Source organism: Adiantum capillus-veneris, chromosome 25 (assembly GCF_014529385.1).
Source record: "Adiantum capillus-veneris isolate H3 chromosome 25, ASM1452938v2, whole genome shotgun sequence".
NCBI lineage: Eukaryota > Viridiplantae > Streptophyta > Polypodiopsida > Polypodiales > Pteridaceae > Adiantum > Adiantum capillus-veneris.
In genome coordinates this window covers 46,599,524-46,616,537 of record NC_140955.1, presented here as the reverse complement: position 1 = coordinate 46,616,537, position 17,014 = coordinate 46,599,524, and the positions used below count along the sequence as shown (strand labels likewise).

General features: G+C 41.3%; 1 protein-coding gene across 1 annotated transcript; it reads left to right on the top strand.

The window, feature by feature from the left end:
* The first annotated feature begins 15,140 nt into the window (after window positions 1-15,140).
* Window positions 15,141-16,003, top strand: LOC147424821 (uncharacterized). The gene is made up of 2 exons (XM_086500725.1): window positions 15,141-15,431; window positions 15,595-16,003. The coding sequence occupies exons 1-2, from the start codon at window positions 15,258-15,260 to the stop codon at window positions 15,847-15,849; spliced, it is 429 nt and encodes a 142-aa protein (XP_086356851.1). The 5' UTR covers window positions 15,141-15,257; the 3' UTR covers window positions 15,850-16,003.
* Window positions 16,004-17,014: the final 1,011 nt, after the last annotated feature.

Below are 17,014 nucleotides of genomic sequence, written 5' to 3'. Positions count from 1 at the left end.
TAGGGAATTTATCTCAAGTCCTACAAAAATCCCTAAATTTACTTTTATGCAACAAAACGTAAGAAATGACTGTTTTGATGAAAATGTACTGGTCCATCAACTTTGGAGGCTTGGTGTGACCAAAAGATGAGAAATTTTACAAGTTTCTTATTTTTTCCATGTGTAGTAGGCCTTGAACTATAACCTCATGAAAGGATTTTACAAAATGAGTGGATCTACTATGGTTTTGGAGGTTTTTTTCAAAACCCTGAAAGGACACTTTTATGTCCTGTTAGGTTACTAACCTAGTGTTAATAGCCCTACCTTCTCCATTTGCAGGCAATGGTTGTGGTTGTTGTTGCGGAGGTACTGCTTTTAGTGCCCACTCTTGATGATTTGCTTCTATTCTCCCTCCAACCTTCTCTTGATCTTCTTGCTCTTGGCCTCGGCAATTTCCACAACTCTTTCAAATGTAGCAGGCTCCTCTTGATCGAACTTCTCCCTTATACTTGGATGGAGACAATCCATAAACTGACACACTTTAAGAAATCCCCTGGAGGTACTTGGGATGCCGCCTCTAATTGCACCCAAAGTCCTTTGAAGTGTTGCAAAAAATCTTTAAAGTTAGCATGAACATATTGCTGTAAACCTCTCAATTTTTCCGTTGCTTCTATTCCAGGTAGCTTCTTTCCAAATCTATCAAAAACTACCTACTTCACCTACTCCCATGTTTGTTGTTTGTCTTCCTCTAAACCTTCAAACCACTCACAAGCTTCTCCTTTGAGTGCAAGAGGAAATACATCAAGCTTTGCTTCATCAGTCACAGTATGCATACCAAGTGTATGCCACTCGAAGTCTGCAATCAAGTCCTTCACATCCTCCTTCCCTGTGAACACTAGCCGACTATACGTTATCCCTTCGAAGTCGCCTCTCCTTGCGTGAGTAACTCCACAAAAGTTAATTCCTTGCACCTCAACTAAACCACAACTTTTCTTCAATGAAGCTCAAACTTCACAGAAAAACCGCTTCACCTAGGTGCACAACCGATAAATTTCCGCTCCACTCCCCAGCGAGATCGCCAAAGGATGATGGAGCAAAAGCTGCCATGTGCACACTGATACACCCAGACAACTCAGCACCACACAAGGAATTTTTTTAAATTCCAACCCACACACACCACCACTCAAGAGCTCAATAAAAATACTACCCACAAGCTCAATTCAAACTCCAAACACCTCGACCTACAACCCCTTGCCTTCCCGCAGACACTACAAGGTCAGTCAATTTGATCAACACTTGAAATCACACTTGATGGTGACCAAAATATACAAGAAAAACTCAAAAACTCCAGCCACAAAAGGCCTCTCTCAAACCATTGCAAAGCCTTCACCTAAATCCACTCTGTTGGACTCTTTGGAGTAGCAACAACCCTAATGGCACCGATACGGGGTCACATAGTCTTGCAGAAAGCCGCACCTTCTTCCCTCAATTCCTCGCACACACACATCCATGGAAACCTAAGAACTTCCATGGAATCTCCCAAGTGCAAAATTGAACAGAGAAAGCTCTCATTCACTCCTCCACACACTCGAAAACAGGACGCGAACGTGACGGGACTGCACTAGACCACCTGTAGGAACCTTGCTTCCTCCCACACACATAGAGGTGAAAGTGCTGAGTATTGGCTTCAAAAAATTTCCTTCAGCCTGAAAACTCACACAATCATGACTGATGTGGCATTTTGAAGCCTTTTCACACCTTTTTTGACCATTTTTGGACCTTTTTGGCCAAGTTTTGGCCTAGTTTTACCCCCGGCGGACATTTTTCGCGGGAAAAACCCCAAACGGATTCCAAAATTCACCAAATTTTGTACGCTTGATCCTTGATATCCAAATAACTTTTACACATTCCCACATTCCATTTTGACCACTTCTAGGGTGGTGCACGCATCATCGCAGATCAGGCAGCGTGAATAGATAGTTATCGCATGTGCCAAACTTCTCGGGCGGGGTGAGAGTGCTCACACTTCCCACTTGAATTATTCACATTATAGAAAGCTAAAACACATTATCTAGATCCAAAAGAAGCCACCAAGAACCATATCCAAGGACCTAATACCCTATCCAGGCATGTACATGTGCGACTGCTGCTGGCACGCGAACCTGACTATTCACAATTTGTACACGTTGCATCTTTTTAAAAACTTGAAACCACTTTGAAAATTTCCCAAATGCACGTATTTATATATTTTTGCACATATGACCATGCATATACATGCTACTTTGTACACACCAAAAGAGGTCTATGAACGTTTTCAGGCTATCGGGACACCCTTTGAGCCCTTGAGTTTGAACAATTGTTTGACATCACCTTCTCTGGAGGTTGGCTCACGCAACACTCCCAAGCACAAAGGGTAACATCTTACTTGAAAGGAATTGCACAAACATGGTGGTCTACTCTGTTGTTATGCACAAAAGCACCTGCAACGTCGTTAAACTTCAAGAAAATTTTCACATCAACTTGTAATAAATATGAGAGAGATGTCATTACGGCTTGGCATCATTGGAGAATGACTAGAAAGATACATTGGATGATGACTGCCAGAGGCTTTGAGATACTTATTTTCCAATGTCTTCATTTTGGGAGACTACTTTGAGAAACCACATTGAGCGGCTTTGGCTAAGGTTTTCCAAAAAGAGATTCAAGAGTATTGTCTGGAACAAAAATCTTACTCTATTCAAAGACTTATGAGACATGCTAAGCAAGGGTTCGGGATGTATTCCAGCTCATTAACTTAACCTATGGATAGGGCAGTATCCACCTCATCATGGCAAGAGTCTTCCAATAAAGAGAATGAATTGGGTAAACCGGATGACAGACCATCACAGGATACCAGAGCAATACAAGAATCAAATGGTAGCACATCTGAGGGTTCCAGCAAATTAAGGGAACTTGATGCAAGGTCATCATAGGATTTTGGAGAAGCAAGGGGCCCAAAATTATGAACCCACTAAAGGAGCTTCTTGAGAAGGGTCTTATCCAACCCATTACTTCACCATTTTGTTTGCCTATGTTGCTGGTTCTTAAGAAAGATGGATCTTGGAGAATGTGCATTCATTATAGAGCTCTCAACAAATCACCGTAAAAAAAAAACTCCCTATTACAAGGATCGATGATATACTAGATAGATTTCAGGGTTCTACTTGCTTTAGCAAAATTGATATGAAGAGTGGTTATCATCAGATCCAAACCGCTCTTTGGGATGTCTATAAGATAGCTTTAAGGACGTCTTTGGTTTGTATAAGTATTTGGTGATGCCTTTAATGCTCTGACTACATTCAACCGCATGCTGGATAGGATTTTTAGAGAGTATAGATCATTTGTGGCCACCTTTTTTGACGACATCATCGTCTACTCCAAGAGTGAGGCAAAGCACATACACCATCTCTTACAGGTTATCCACGCATTGTGGCAACATCGATTGGTGCTAAATGAGAAAAAGAAAGAGTTTTCTTGCTAAACTAGATACATTTCTTGGGACACATCATCTCAGCGGAAGGTGTAAAGATGGACCTGGCCAAAGTTGAGACCATTTATGATTGGCTAGATTTGAAAAACGTTCATGAAGTTTGAAGCTTTCTGGGTTTGTGCTCTTATTATTGGTGGTTCATTTGAAATTTTGCAGAGATAGCTTCTCCATTGCATGTGTTTACTCAGAAAGGGGTTCCTTTTACTTGGGAACCATCGAAAATTGCAGCCTTTCAAACTCTCAAGGAAAAGTTGACAATTGGTCCAATGTTGGCTTTGCTAGACTTGCAAAATCCCTTCGAGGTATACTGTGATGCTTGTGGTCACAGTAGTCTTGATGCAAGAGGGCCATGCTATAGCATATGAGAGTAGGATGTTCTCATGTCCTGAACGGGGTGCACAGATTTATGAGAAAGAGCTTTTGGCAGTTATTCATCCTCTTACTCAGTGGTGACGTTTTCCATTTGGAGTTAATTTTATTGCATTCACCGATCATCAGAGTTTACGCTTCTTCATGTATCAGAAGCAGCTTTCAAAAAAGCAAGCTAATATTTAGTCACAATTTCAGTTCCAAATTTCCATGTTCAAGGACAAAAAAATCTAGTGGCAGACATGTTGTCTCTCAAGCCATTGGTTCTGAACATTTCGATGATTCATCATAGAAGCTTCAAGGATATGGTACATCAATACGCCACCAATCCTGATTTTGCAGACATCTTTAACCGGATACAAAGTGGGAGATAGTTGCAGGCTATTCCATACAGGAAGGTTATCTGATATAAAAAATGGTGTTGTGTGTTACACAACCTTTGATGAAAAAGGTTATGATAGAGTATCACTGTCCACCATTTTCAAGCCAACGTGGCATTGATACCACCTTGAAAGGTGTTGAGAATTATTTATATTGGTTGAGGCTCAAAAAGGATGTAGACGAACTTGTTTGCAATTGTTTAGTATGCCAAAAGGACAAGGTTGATAAGAATAAGGCACCAGGTCTCCTACGCCTCTACCCATACCCTCTCAACCTTGGGAAAGCATAAAAATGGAATTTATCCTTGATCTTCCCAAGACTCAGAGTGGGCATGATGGCATTTGGATAGTCATCAAAAAATCAAGTAAGCAGGCTCACTTCATTCCAGTAAAGAAGACAATTAAGCTGATCACTTGGTGAAACTGTTTGTCTCGTAGATTTTTTTATTACATGGTATGCCTGAGTCTATTGTTTTGGACAATAATCCCTGATTCACTAGTCTATTCTGGAGGGCAATCTGAGAGAATATCGGCACGTGGTTGAATTTCTTGTCCTCATTCCACCCACAAGCAGACGGGCAATTTGAGATAGCCAATTCAATGGTTTTGAATTTGTTGAAGTCTTATATTTGGGCTCTGAAGACTCAATGGGAAAAGTATTTGCCCTTGTGTAGTTTGCCTACAACAACACAATTCATATGTCTATGGGGAGTTTGTCTACAACAACACAGCTCATTCATCGACGGATAAGGCACCATTTGAGGTAACCAAAGGTGCTAAGAAGGTACCACCATTTCTAAGCACCAAGGATAAGATTTTTGAAGAAAATCAGTACACTCGAGATGTGGACACTACTTTCGCTAAGGTGCACGATGCTCTTGAGAAGTCCCAAGCATGTCATAAGAAGGCAGCACAGACAAGCATCGACGTGACTTGTAGCTAAAGGAGAATGGTTGGGTGCTTTTACGGTTTGAGACTTGGCATATCTAAGAAAACAAAAGCGTAAGGAGTGGCTTTTTCCAAAGTTGAGTATGTGCTACTATGGCCTTTTCCACATTCAAGAAAAGATTAATGATGTTTCCTTTAGATTGAAGTCGCCAGATACTTGGAAGATTCACCTTACGCTGACATGTTGATGTGGCAGGGCGGTACGGAAATTTTGCATTTTCAGTAGGTTGTGCCATGTGCCACATGGCAAGATGTACGGATTTCAATAAATTACATTGGTAGCTTTTCCAGCTTTCAACAATTGCTTTTGGAGACCAGAGATTTTGGGTGAAAGTGCCTTTGAACCTGATGCTTTTCGGGCTCTACTTTTGGGCATCCCTTGTACTGTTTAAAAGAGCCCTTGGGGCCTCACTCTGCAGGGCATATGGACACAGAGTCTGAGAGAAAAGGACCCTTGGGATCTGTACCTTGATGTGATTAATAATAATGAAATATTGAAAGGGAGCCAGTCTTTGGGGCCAGTTCTTCTGGGCGTGGAACTCTGTCGTGTCGTGTCAACTCTCTCTCTCTCTCTCTCTCTCTCTCTCTCTCTCTCTCTCTCTCTCTCTCTCTCTCTCTCTCTCTCTCTCTCTCTCTCTCTCTCTCTCTCGTTTAGTGGTTTTGAAGTTTTTGTTCATGTGTTGCTATTGATTTCCTACTTGGAGTGTCCAAGCATGTTACAACTTTGCTTATGTACACATAAGCTTCTACGTCGACATTATGTGCATGCAGATTGTAGTGCAAGAGAGGCCCAGATTGCAGATCTGAGCTTAGGAATGTATATTCAACTTGTATAGAGCTTGTGTAGCAAGCCAATGCTGATTTTGTAGAGAGAAAGCAGGAGCAAAAAGTGTAGTACCTCGTTTTTGCGATTTTCGCCTTTAAAACAATGTTTTTTGCATATCTTTGTCATATGAAGTCGAATAGATATGATCCAGGAGTCTACGTTGGGGTTTTGGCACATTCTAGATGTGATGGTGATTTCCATTTCTAAAATTTTGATCAAAATTATAGCTGGTTCAATAGCAATAAGTTTGTGCTGCGTGTTTGGACCAAAAAATGATGTTTTTGGCATATTCTCACCCGGGGCGTCCACTAGAAAATATGTAAGATAGCATGCACAAACAAAATAAGGGATTCATAATTAGGTTCATTAACAAAAACGTGTACTTACATAAAGGGTTTTTTAATTGAGAAAGTGAAATTTTTGATAGATAAGGGCTAGTTCAAAAATGCATACAGAAAGGGTACATATAATACTTGAAAATATACAAGTAAGGGATTATTTAAATACCCTCATGTTCGCACGTGCTATATGCAATTTTTATATAGTAGACTCCCCGAGACCTCTCACACCGGACTCGGATCTATATGATCTAGGAGTCTATCCTAGGGTTTTGGCATGTTCTAAAGGTGTTGGTCATATTAAAAATTTACAGTTCTGAGTTCTAATTTTTTTGCAGCAACCTGCAACAATCTCAACATATCGAAGCTTGGCAGTTTGGATTCCTGCATTGCAGAGCATGATGTAGTTTGCATCTCTGGCTATGTATGTCACACTGTGGTGCTATTTGTGAGACAATTTACCTTGCATTAATCCATTTTTTGCAATATGACTTCTGGATTGTTAGATATCTAGATGCGATTTTGTACGCATTTTGACTGTGTGGGACATTCCAGAGATATGTTAGCGCGATTATGCTATGTATGCATATGAAGATTTATCTTGAGCTAGGTATAGCTCACATGTAGTAAGTTCATAGGTTTACAACGTTGTCCATAGTGCCACTCGTTCAGGGTTTTGACCATTTTATGTATATCATTTGTGGATTTTCTTGCTAGGATGCTCAGTGTTGGTTTTCATGCAATTTTGGTGAAATTTTGAGTTTACTGAGTTTTTACTATTGCGATTTTACTCTCTGATGGTTTAGTGGTTGTGTATGACTCCCACTTCGATGGGTTTTGTTCACTCGGGGGGTTCACCGTTCAATACCCCCATATAATGTGCGTTCGTAGGGTACTTAAAAACCCCTCTTTTAACATCTTGGAATGAATAATAAGATCCCTCATTTTAGGAATTTTTTCCAAAAATGAATTTTAAAACCCCTGATTTTAATGTATCTCTGTTAAATTGCCTACATTTTTTGCATTTTAAAACCCCTCCTTTTGAACTCACGTTATACATTAACATGATTACACAGTGCACCCCCTGAGCTTATTCACCACTTAGTATTCTTATACCCACCCTTGCAGGAGTGAGAGTTGCATATACTCGTGTGGCTATAGATCACAAGCAGTCACAAGTTTCATAATTTTTCTACCAAACTTTACAAATAGTTTTCTTGTGGGATGCGTATTGAGCATGTTTGCTCACTACTTGCTTATATGGTTATGTGCTTTATGGTCAATTGAGCTCTTTGTCCCAGAGTGTATGCATGTAGATATCCAAATCTATATATATAGACAAATTGTGCAAATAAATCTAAAGATCTATCAAAAAGACTTGTCTTGTCTCTCATTGAAACGTTTATAAAGCAATCGAGACCAAATTGTTTCGTATCTTAGATACATGCAGTGGATAGAGTAAACTACTCTGGGCTCAATCACTAGAAATCCACAATGTATGTGGAAAGATGGATATCAAAAAAAAAATGGCATTCACAGTTTGCTAACTGTCTCACAGAGATTAGACTCTATCTCAATTGAGAAACATAATGCACATGTCTAAGTGTATATGATGCACCACTGAGGAATGACATACATACATCTCCTTATCTTGAAAATGTCAAACCATTGGCCAAGTGTGCTCGATCAAGACTCCCACTAGAGAAAGTGCTAAACCACTCATTCAATGGTGTGATGTGAAAGATTGCATCCTCATCTAACAAGCAACAAGAAGAAATGCTACATGTGCTGGACATATAAGCAAAAGGAACACTATAAGTAAACATGACATCATCGTCACTAGCATACACAGCCGCGTCTCTAGCATGTGTCATAATTTTGTTTGCATTTTGCATACAACACTACCACTACCTCATATGTTGAAAGAAATGACAATGTACCTTGTGTGACCACAACGTCAATCAACATGATCAAGATCGTGGTCTCTCATGAATCTTTACTATCAACTCATCACACATGACGTCAAAAGATGGTAAAAATTAGTGAGTATGCATGCGTATCAAAGGTGTATGACAATTAAACAAAAGATATGGTAAGAAATACTAGGAAAAATCCATTAGATTCTCCCTTGTAAAGTGCACAAAATGTAAACCATAAACTGCATCAAAGATGCCAAAGTGGGAGTTCACTCGACCCTACACAACCATACACATGATTAATGCATCAATCCAATGCTTGCATATGAAATCTATAGCTCAATGTAGGTCTACCAAAACTCTGACAGTGGCAGCAAGACTTGGCAATCGACAGTAGGATACATGGATTCTTTTTTTGAAAAATCTTATGTGTGTAAGGGTGGCTTACCACACCCAGGAAAGAAATCTATGGGCAGCTTTGAGCGGATGAAAGCGAGCGCATTGATCAACAGGATACCCCAACAAAGGGAGGACAAGTGTGTTCTTGAGATTGAGAGAGAGAGAGAGATAGAACAAGGCTTTGACAGAGACAACTTGTCATCGGCATCAGAGACTCCCGTCCGGTGGCAGGTGGCGGCCTCGGCATTGACGATTAGGCCCTTGGCTAGTCTTTGATATCAGCTCTCGACATTAGAGCCATTCCAACACCGACTTCATGGATTTTTTATATCGACGATTTACCCCAATGTTCTTCTCAACACCTCTCATTATGCAATAGATTTTTCACATCCAACCCCAACACTAGTGTTTTTGTGGACGAGCATTTTCTTGTGGATGATTGTGCTTGTGACATGCGCGGGTGAGGTACCTCTATCATAGAGGAGTGACACCCGGCATCGGCACCGAGCACACTTCAACTTCTTTGGCGGTTATTCGACTAGCACATTTCCATTCCACGAAGGAAATCAGCATCGACATTTTGATGTCACAAATTTTGCTATTTGGCGGCAGTGTATGCAAGATGTTTTTATCAACAAAGGCTTGATAGCACCCTTGCGTGAAAGAAGAGAGAATGCATATACTGATGATCAATGGAAAACTTGAATGAGCATACCATGGCAACCATTCGCATGCACCTTGGTGAATCCATTTACTTTACCATAATTGATAAGACCAATGCCAAAGATTTATGGGATGCTCTATGTGCAGCATGGGATGGAAACAATGCCTCAAACAAGGTTTTCTTGATGAAGAAATCTTATGTGCATGAATATGAAGGTGGGCACTAATGCTAGTTATCCCTTGAACAAGTTCAACAATATATTTTCACAGATTACGTCAAAAGGTCTCAATTTTGATGATGAAATGAAGGATATTTTCTTTGCTATGTTACCATCATCACGGGATACCTTCAACACAGCCATAAGAAATTTTGCACCTAATGGAAAGCTGGTTTTCAGCGATGTTGCTAGTGTGTTGCTCACTGAGGAGATTTGACGTCAATCTTTTGATGCGAATGGGCATGGTGATGTGTATGTGGCTAGTGGCAATCGTAACAAGCAAAGGTAGCATGGTCATAACCGCGGTCATTCTCAGGATCGCAAGCAAGGACATAGCAAGAGCCACCGCTAAGACATGAGAAATGTTGAGTGTTACTACTGCCATAAAAAAGGACACTTGACGAAAGATTGTCGCACATTGCAGCGTGACAAGGGCAAGGAGAAATCAAAGTCTGAAAAACCTAAAAGCATCATGAAAATTGAAGAGCTTAATTTGGTTGAAACTCGAGCCATTGAGACAATTTTTGACGTGCCAAATGATGTGTTGATTTTCACATCTGATTTTTTGCTCTTGACGAGTGTTATGCACAGAATTGGATTGTGGACTCAGGTGCTAGCTTTCACGTGTCTCCTCACAAGGAGTGGTTTTCTACATACAGTGCCACACATGGCACAGGGAAGCTAGGCAATTCTTATGAGCTTGATATATGCAGTGTGGAAAACATCCAATTTTCTATACATAATGGCACTGAGTTTATGCTACACAATGTCAGACATGTACACAAATTGACAAAGAGTTTGATGTCTATTGGTGACATTGTCTCTTGGACAAATGGATTATTTGGGTTACACTACAATATTTGCTCATGGATCATGCGATTATCAAGAAAGGGAATCTAGTCATGCTTAAAGATCAGAATTTTGGCTCATTGTAATCACTTTATGTCTCTTCCGTGAAAGAGAATTCTATTTTTGTAGCCGAGTTGCCGTCCACAGAGTTGTGACATAGCCGGCTAGATCATATGAGTTAGAAAAGAATGAAAGTCTTGCAGCATTTTGGTTATCCCTCTATTAGATTGCTCTAACTTCTCTTTATGTGAGCATTGCATTAATGGAAAACAAACTAGGTTAACATCAGTGCCTTCAGACAAGGAGTTAGGAAGCCATCTAGATCTCATGCATAGAGACTTGTGCAGACCCATGCTAGTCAAGTCCCTAGGGGGGACATTATACTTCCTGAAATTCATAGATGAATCTACTAGAAAGGTGTGGGTTTATCTCTTAAAGTAGAAGAGCGACGTCTTTAGTGTCTTTCAAAAGTTCTTAGCCCTGATCGAGAACCAATCTGGTAGAAATCTTAAATCTTTGCGAAGTGACAATGGAGACGAGTACATCTCCTTTGAGTTCAAGGATTTGTACAATAAATGAGGCATTAGAAGACAGTTTACCATGCCTTACACACCCACTCATAATGGTTTGGCTGAGAGGATGAATAGAACCATTCAGGACTCGAGTCACTTCTATGTTGTCTATGGCCAACTTACCTGAAGAATTTTGGGGAGAAACTATTATGAAGGATGCTTATTTGATCATTTGATCACCTAGTACACCACTAAAGTGCAAAGGTTCCTCAAGAGATGTGGGTGGGAAAACAACCCAATTATGACAAATTACGTGTGTTTGCGTGTGAGGCATTCTCACATGTGCCAAAAGCGCTTAGAAAAAAGATGGACCCAAATCAGACAAGTGAATCTTCATTGGATATGGTGTAGACGAAGAGATGGGATATCGTCTCTGGCACCCGGAATCTAAGAAGGTTATACAAAGCTCACAAGTGATATCAACGAGTCTAAGATGCATAGACTTCCGATGGAAGACATTGAGTATCGCAGAGTACAGTTTGAGGATGTTGCCTCAACACTAGTTACATAGAATGTTGGATGTGCTAGGGATGCACCTTCCACTAGCACCCACACATGTTTCTCCAAAGAGAGTGGAATCCAGCAGTCATGCACTTTGGAGATCTACTTGTACATCTTATGCACTTGAGTGTTTTGAGGCAAGATTGGACTATGGTGAGCCACTTGCTACAAAGAGGCCATTCAAATGGATGATAGCATGAAGTGGGAAGAGGCTATGCAATTTGATTATAGCTTGATCTTAGCAAATGAAACTTGGAAATTGACAGAGTTACCTGTGGGGGTAAATAGGCATTGTCATGTAAATGAGTGTACAAGAAGAAGTATACCACAGATGATCACGAGCCTAAGTATAAGGCTAGCTTGGTTTGCTAAAGGATTCAAGCAAACGAAAGGAGTGGATTTTGATGAAAACTTTTTCTCCATGGTCAAGATGACTACACTGCATCTTGTGCTTAGTCTAGTAGCCATCGAGGTTTTGCGATAAATCCTGAGAAGCCAACACGAGCAGAGGTGTGTAGACTCAAGAAATATTTGTATGGATTAAAGCAAGGCTCAAGGCAATGGTACATCAATTTCGATAAGTACATTCAATCCCACGGTTACGTATGGAGACAAGATGCTCATTGCTTGTACACAAGGAGGTTGAACGATGGTTCCCTCATCATTCTGATTTTGTATGCGGATGATATGCTCATAGCCGAGAAGTCAGAAGATGAGATTTCACTTTTCAAGGATAACTTAAGAAAGCAGTTTGCTATGAAAGATTTGGATGATGCACATCACTTTCTTGGTATGCATATCAAGAGAGATCGCAAACGTGGTATACTTGAACTTTCACAGCAAGAGTATGTTCACAAGGTCTTGCTATGTTAAATCGGATGCTGAAAAGGCAGAGATGGCAAAGGTTCCGTATTCTTTGACAGGTTAGTAGTCTCATGTTTTCCATGGTTAGCACATGACCAATCATTGCATATGGAGTGAGAGTGGTCAATAGGTATATGGAAAATCTAGGCAGAAAGCATTGGGAAGAAATGAAGCACATCTTGAGATACATCAAGGGCTCAGCTAGCAAGTGCTTACGCTTTGGGAACAATGATGCATCCATAGTTGGATACACTGATTCTGATTATGCGGGTTGTGTGGAAACTAGGCGATCCACATTTGGCTACATTTTCTTGTTCGTTGGAGCGATCGTTTCTTTGAGATCATGTCTCCAAAATTGCACTTCATCTTCCACCACTGAAGCAGATCATGTTGCAGTTTTCAGTTCCAGTAAGAAAGTTGTGTTGTTATCTCATCTAGTAGGAGACCTTGGTATACACCAAATTCCAGTGCCACAGTCAGAGTGCGGCTCTGATTACATTAGCAAAGAACCCCATCTTTCACTTCAAGCCGAAACACATAGAGTCGGGTATCATGTGGTACGGGATATTTTGGCTAGCAAACGCATTGAGTTAGTCAAAGTTCACACGGATGAAAACCCAACGGATGCTCTAACGAAGAACTTAGCCTCAGAGCGGTTCACACATTGCATAGAGATAATGGGCGTAGGTTGAAGCTATAGTCATGCTTCACGTTTGTACAGTTGTACATAATAGCCCCTACATTCTTTAGCCACTTGTTGGGCCACGTTGGCCTTCAAGTGGGAGATTGTTAGGTTTAGGCCCCATGGCCGGTTTCGGCCGAGCGTCCGCCCACTTACATTATTTGCTTGTAATGGAAATAAGGAGTTGAGAGTCATTTCTCTCATGTGCTCCACCCAATATTGTGTACTACTTCTCCTTCCTACCTTCTCTCCTTCCCTCTCTTGCACTCACAGAATGCGACATTATCTATCCACCCTAAACTTTCAAAAAAGAAGAAGAAGAGAAGTTTTAACATTATAGGAACAATCATAAGAGATCCCAACCTTATATTTTTACAACGAGTATTGAAACTTGGTGTGTGTGTGTGTGTGTGCGTGCGCGAGAGAGAGAGAGAGAGAGAGAGAGAGAGAGATCTTTGTTCTTTATCAAAATGAAGTTGGCCAATAGAGAGACTAGAGCCAATGATGGTAATTACAAGGTAGAGAAAGGAGTGTGTGTGTGTGTGTGTGTGTGTGTGTGTGTGTGTGTGTGTGTGTGTGTGTGAGAGAGAGAGAGAGAGAGAGAGCTCTTTGTCCTATATCAAATGAAAGTTGGCCAATAGAGAGATTAGAGCCATTGAGATGGTAATTACAAAGTAGACAATGGAGCCCTTGGGGAGGTACCTAAAATACATATATCTATCATGTGGGTTCAACCAAAAGATATCTTTACTTTCAAAAATAGGTATTTTTTTATGTATAGAGACATTTCATGTATAGAGTTTCAAAAACCAATTGACAGATTGAGTAGGGAGTACCCATTTTGAAAAAGGTATTGATGGAAAATCATGGGGGATTCTCTCTTTCTCTCTAATCAACTCTCTCTGGAGATCCTCAGAAGAATGTCATGCAAAAGGTACACAAGACACATGTGGATTCTCTCTCTCTCTCTCTCTCTCTCTCTCTCTCTCTCTCTCTTCTCATGTGCATCAAAGATCATCCTATCAATCTCTAATCTCTCTTCTATGATTATGACATATTGATCCGCGTAGTTCTCACCTCTGCCAAGAAGTATGATGCCCTGAACCATGCTCTCACGTCTTTCAATTTCTATTGCCTTGTTTCCTACCAGAAAAGTAGTCTATTCGTGCGCAATGAGAACATTCTCTTAATCTTTCTCTCCATAGGGAAGGAGTCTTCCTTGGGGAGATCACTATGTATATATTCTGTATATTGCGTGCGTTTAAGAACTGTTTCTAAAACTTCCTATCTTTGAATTTTTGACAAATGAAATACACTCCTTTCCTATTCAATTTGCAACTTTTTTTCCCAAGTCCATTTTATGGTACCTTTTTGTATGTAAAAATGTGAGAAAAAATAAATTTAATACCTCCTTTTGTTGCACTCACATTATAGTTACATAATTATTAAGTGAACCCCCCGAGGAGTTTGCCAAGAGCGAGTCTGTGGGAGAGCCTTGAAATTTGGGGTAAGAGTGGGGAAAGAATTGTGCGATAGAGGAGTGGTAGATGCAAGAGAAGGAGGTGAGGCCTATGTGGCAAGAGGAGTGGGTCAGGAGAGGAGGGGGAAAGCACGGGAAGAGGGAAGGTAGTCTCACATGGTGAAAGAGGGGGGGGGATATTCCTATCTATTGAATTTCTTTAACAGTATCCCAGTAGTACATGTACTAGGAGAGCATGCATAGATAACATTCACTGATAAGGGATAATACCCATGCTTGAACGCATGTGATATAGTAGTTTTACATGGAATGAACACTCGTAGAAGGAGCTTGAGGAGAGATACCAAAGTTTGGATTTGTGGACGAGGGTTGGCATACCAGCATACCAGTGAAATCTTGTTTGCTATCATATATTCTAGTATAGTGTACTGTAGATAGTATATAGATTTTTGAGCCCTACATTTCTCGTTTGGGCAGCTTGGGCTCGTGGAGTCACGCCCCGGTACCCTACTCTAAATCGATAAACAGATCAAGATCAACATGGACTTGGTGAGGAGGCACTTGTGGACATTTAAAAGGGTCAAGCGTTACACAGCTAGCACGTGGCCAGCAGGCGTCGCTCTTTAAACCGACGCCATCTTGAGACATAGTCGCGTACCAACTTCACGTACAGGAGCTGCTGCAGCAAGAAGAACTGCACTGACTATTCTTCTCTCCCCCTCTCTTCTCGTCTTTCCTAACAGGATGGCCGACAACAACGCACGGCGAATGAAAGATGAAGCGGCGGACAAAGCCCAGCACGCCAAGGGCGCCACTACGGACAAAGCGCAGGCGGCCAAGGACGCCACTGCGGACAAAGCTCACCAGGCCAAGTGCGCCACTCAGGAGAAGGCCGGCCAAGCCAAGGACGCAGTTCAGGTATCGCCGCTTTTGGTATTCCCCTGAGTGTGTGTGTGTGTGTGTGTGTGTGTGTGTGTGTGTGTGTGTCAGAGAGAGAGAGAGAGAGAGAGAGAGAGAGAGAGAGAGAGAGAGATATCAAAACCTGTGGTTGCACACTTTTTCATTGTGTCTATGCGTGTAGTGTGCTGGTGGGGCGGCCAAGGACAAGGTGGTGGATGCCCAGAATGCGGCCCAGGGCGTTTGGGAGCAGGCCAAGGGGAAGGCGGCGGAGGCGACCGCTGTCGCTCAGGAGAAGGCCTGCGCTGCGGCGCGCTACGTGCAGGACACCACCGCTGCAGCCAAGGACCAGGCGGCGGGCGCCCTCCAACAAGCCACTGACGCCACCAAGAGTGCCATCAATCGCGCCACGGGAGCCAATGACCCTCCCCACCACTAGCTGCCCGCCCTCTATTAATTAGTTTATGATCTTCAATCTCTGTCTCACTAAACAGCTGTTTACACACTCCACATTTCCGGCAAGTACGTTGCCACTGATCACAACTTATTTAATTAGAAAATAACAATGCCTTGATTTAATTATAGCAAGCTACTATCCCCCCTTTTTTCTCAAGAAAAATAAAGGTACTTGAATAATCTACAATGTGTTACATGTAGTTAATGATTTTGAGTGCCTGATCCTTTTGGTGTGCTTGTCTATAAGACATAACTTTATTCCAAACATCTTGAAACTTACTAAACGTAAACAGCTATTTCATAGGAAAGTTGTGAAATTTGCAATAGGAGCTATATGTCAAGTCCTATCTACAGATTTTTGGTGGTGATACCTCATGCACTACAAGTCTTACTTGAAAAAGCTATTATCGATATTGATGTGGTTGTCTTTAATGTTTATTGTCTAGCTACACCTACTGGGTCGTATCATAGTTTATTCAATACATGCAAAGATTCTGTCAGATTCTCACTGTCCTATGAAGGATTCACCATATTATACTCATCACCCTCACAAAATGAAACAGCAGATTCGAACCCTTACCTCGACGTGCATGGCTTTCATTGGCACTCCCGTAACCACTCCACTAGTCACGTCGAGCTGTCCTCCTAAGCCATCCATATATATAAAAATATATACCATTCATGCCTCCGCCTCCTCTGCTCGCCACCATGCATCTCTGCGTATCCAGCTCCACGACGTCTTCGCAAGTCCCCTCCCAGCTAGAGCGCCTCCCCCCTCAACATCTATTGCATCTCTTGTTTCCGCCTTCCACTTCCCTTTCCTACTACGGCACAACATCTTCAATAGATTCGCATCCTTTTTCGCTTTTCTCCAATTGGGTAGCCCCTACCTCCATTGCTTCAAAAAAAAATTAGGAAGAATCCCTAGCTAATGGGATAACCAATTTATATAAAAAAAAGGTATTCCTAATGGTTTCAAAAAAATTAAAAGGTATTCTTAACTCAAAGATTCTCTCAACAACAACAAAAATGATGTGCTAATCTATAGCATGTAGCCATGGGCAATGATGAAGCATATAGATCTTTAAGAGTGTTAGCTATAAAATAAGGATGAGAGAGATAGAGACATAGAGAGAGAAAGAGAGAGG

What these genes read in the sequence shown, in the direction of transcription:
- LOC147424821 (XM_086500725.1), top strand. Translation starts at nt 15,258, where the DNA reads ATGGCCGACAACAACGCACGGCGAATGAAAGATGAAGCGGCGGACAAA. An exon ending in AAGCCAAGGACGCAGTTCAG is followed by an intron (nt 15,432 to 15,594) that starts GTATCGCCGCTT and finishes CTATGCGTGTAG; the next exon opens with TGTGCTGGTGGGGCGGCCAA.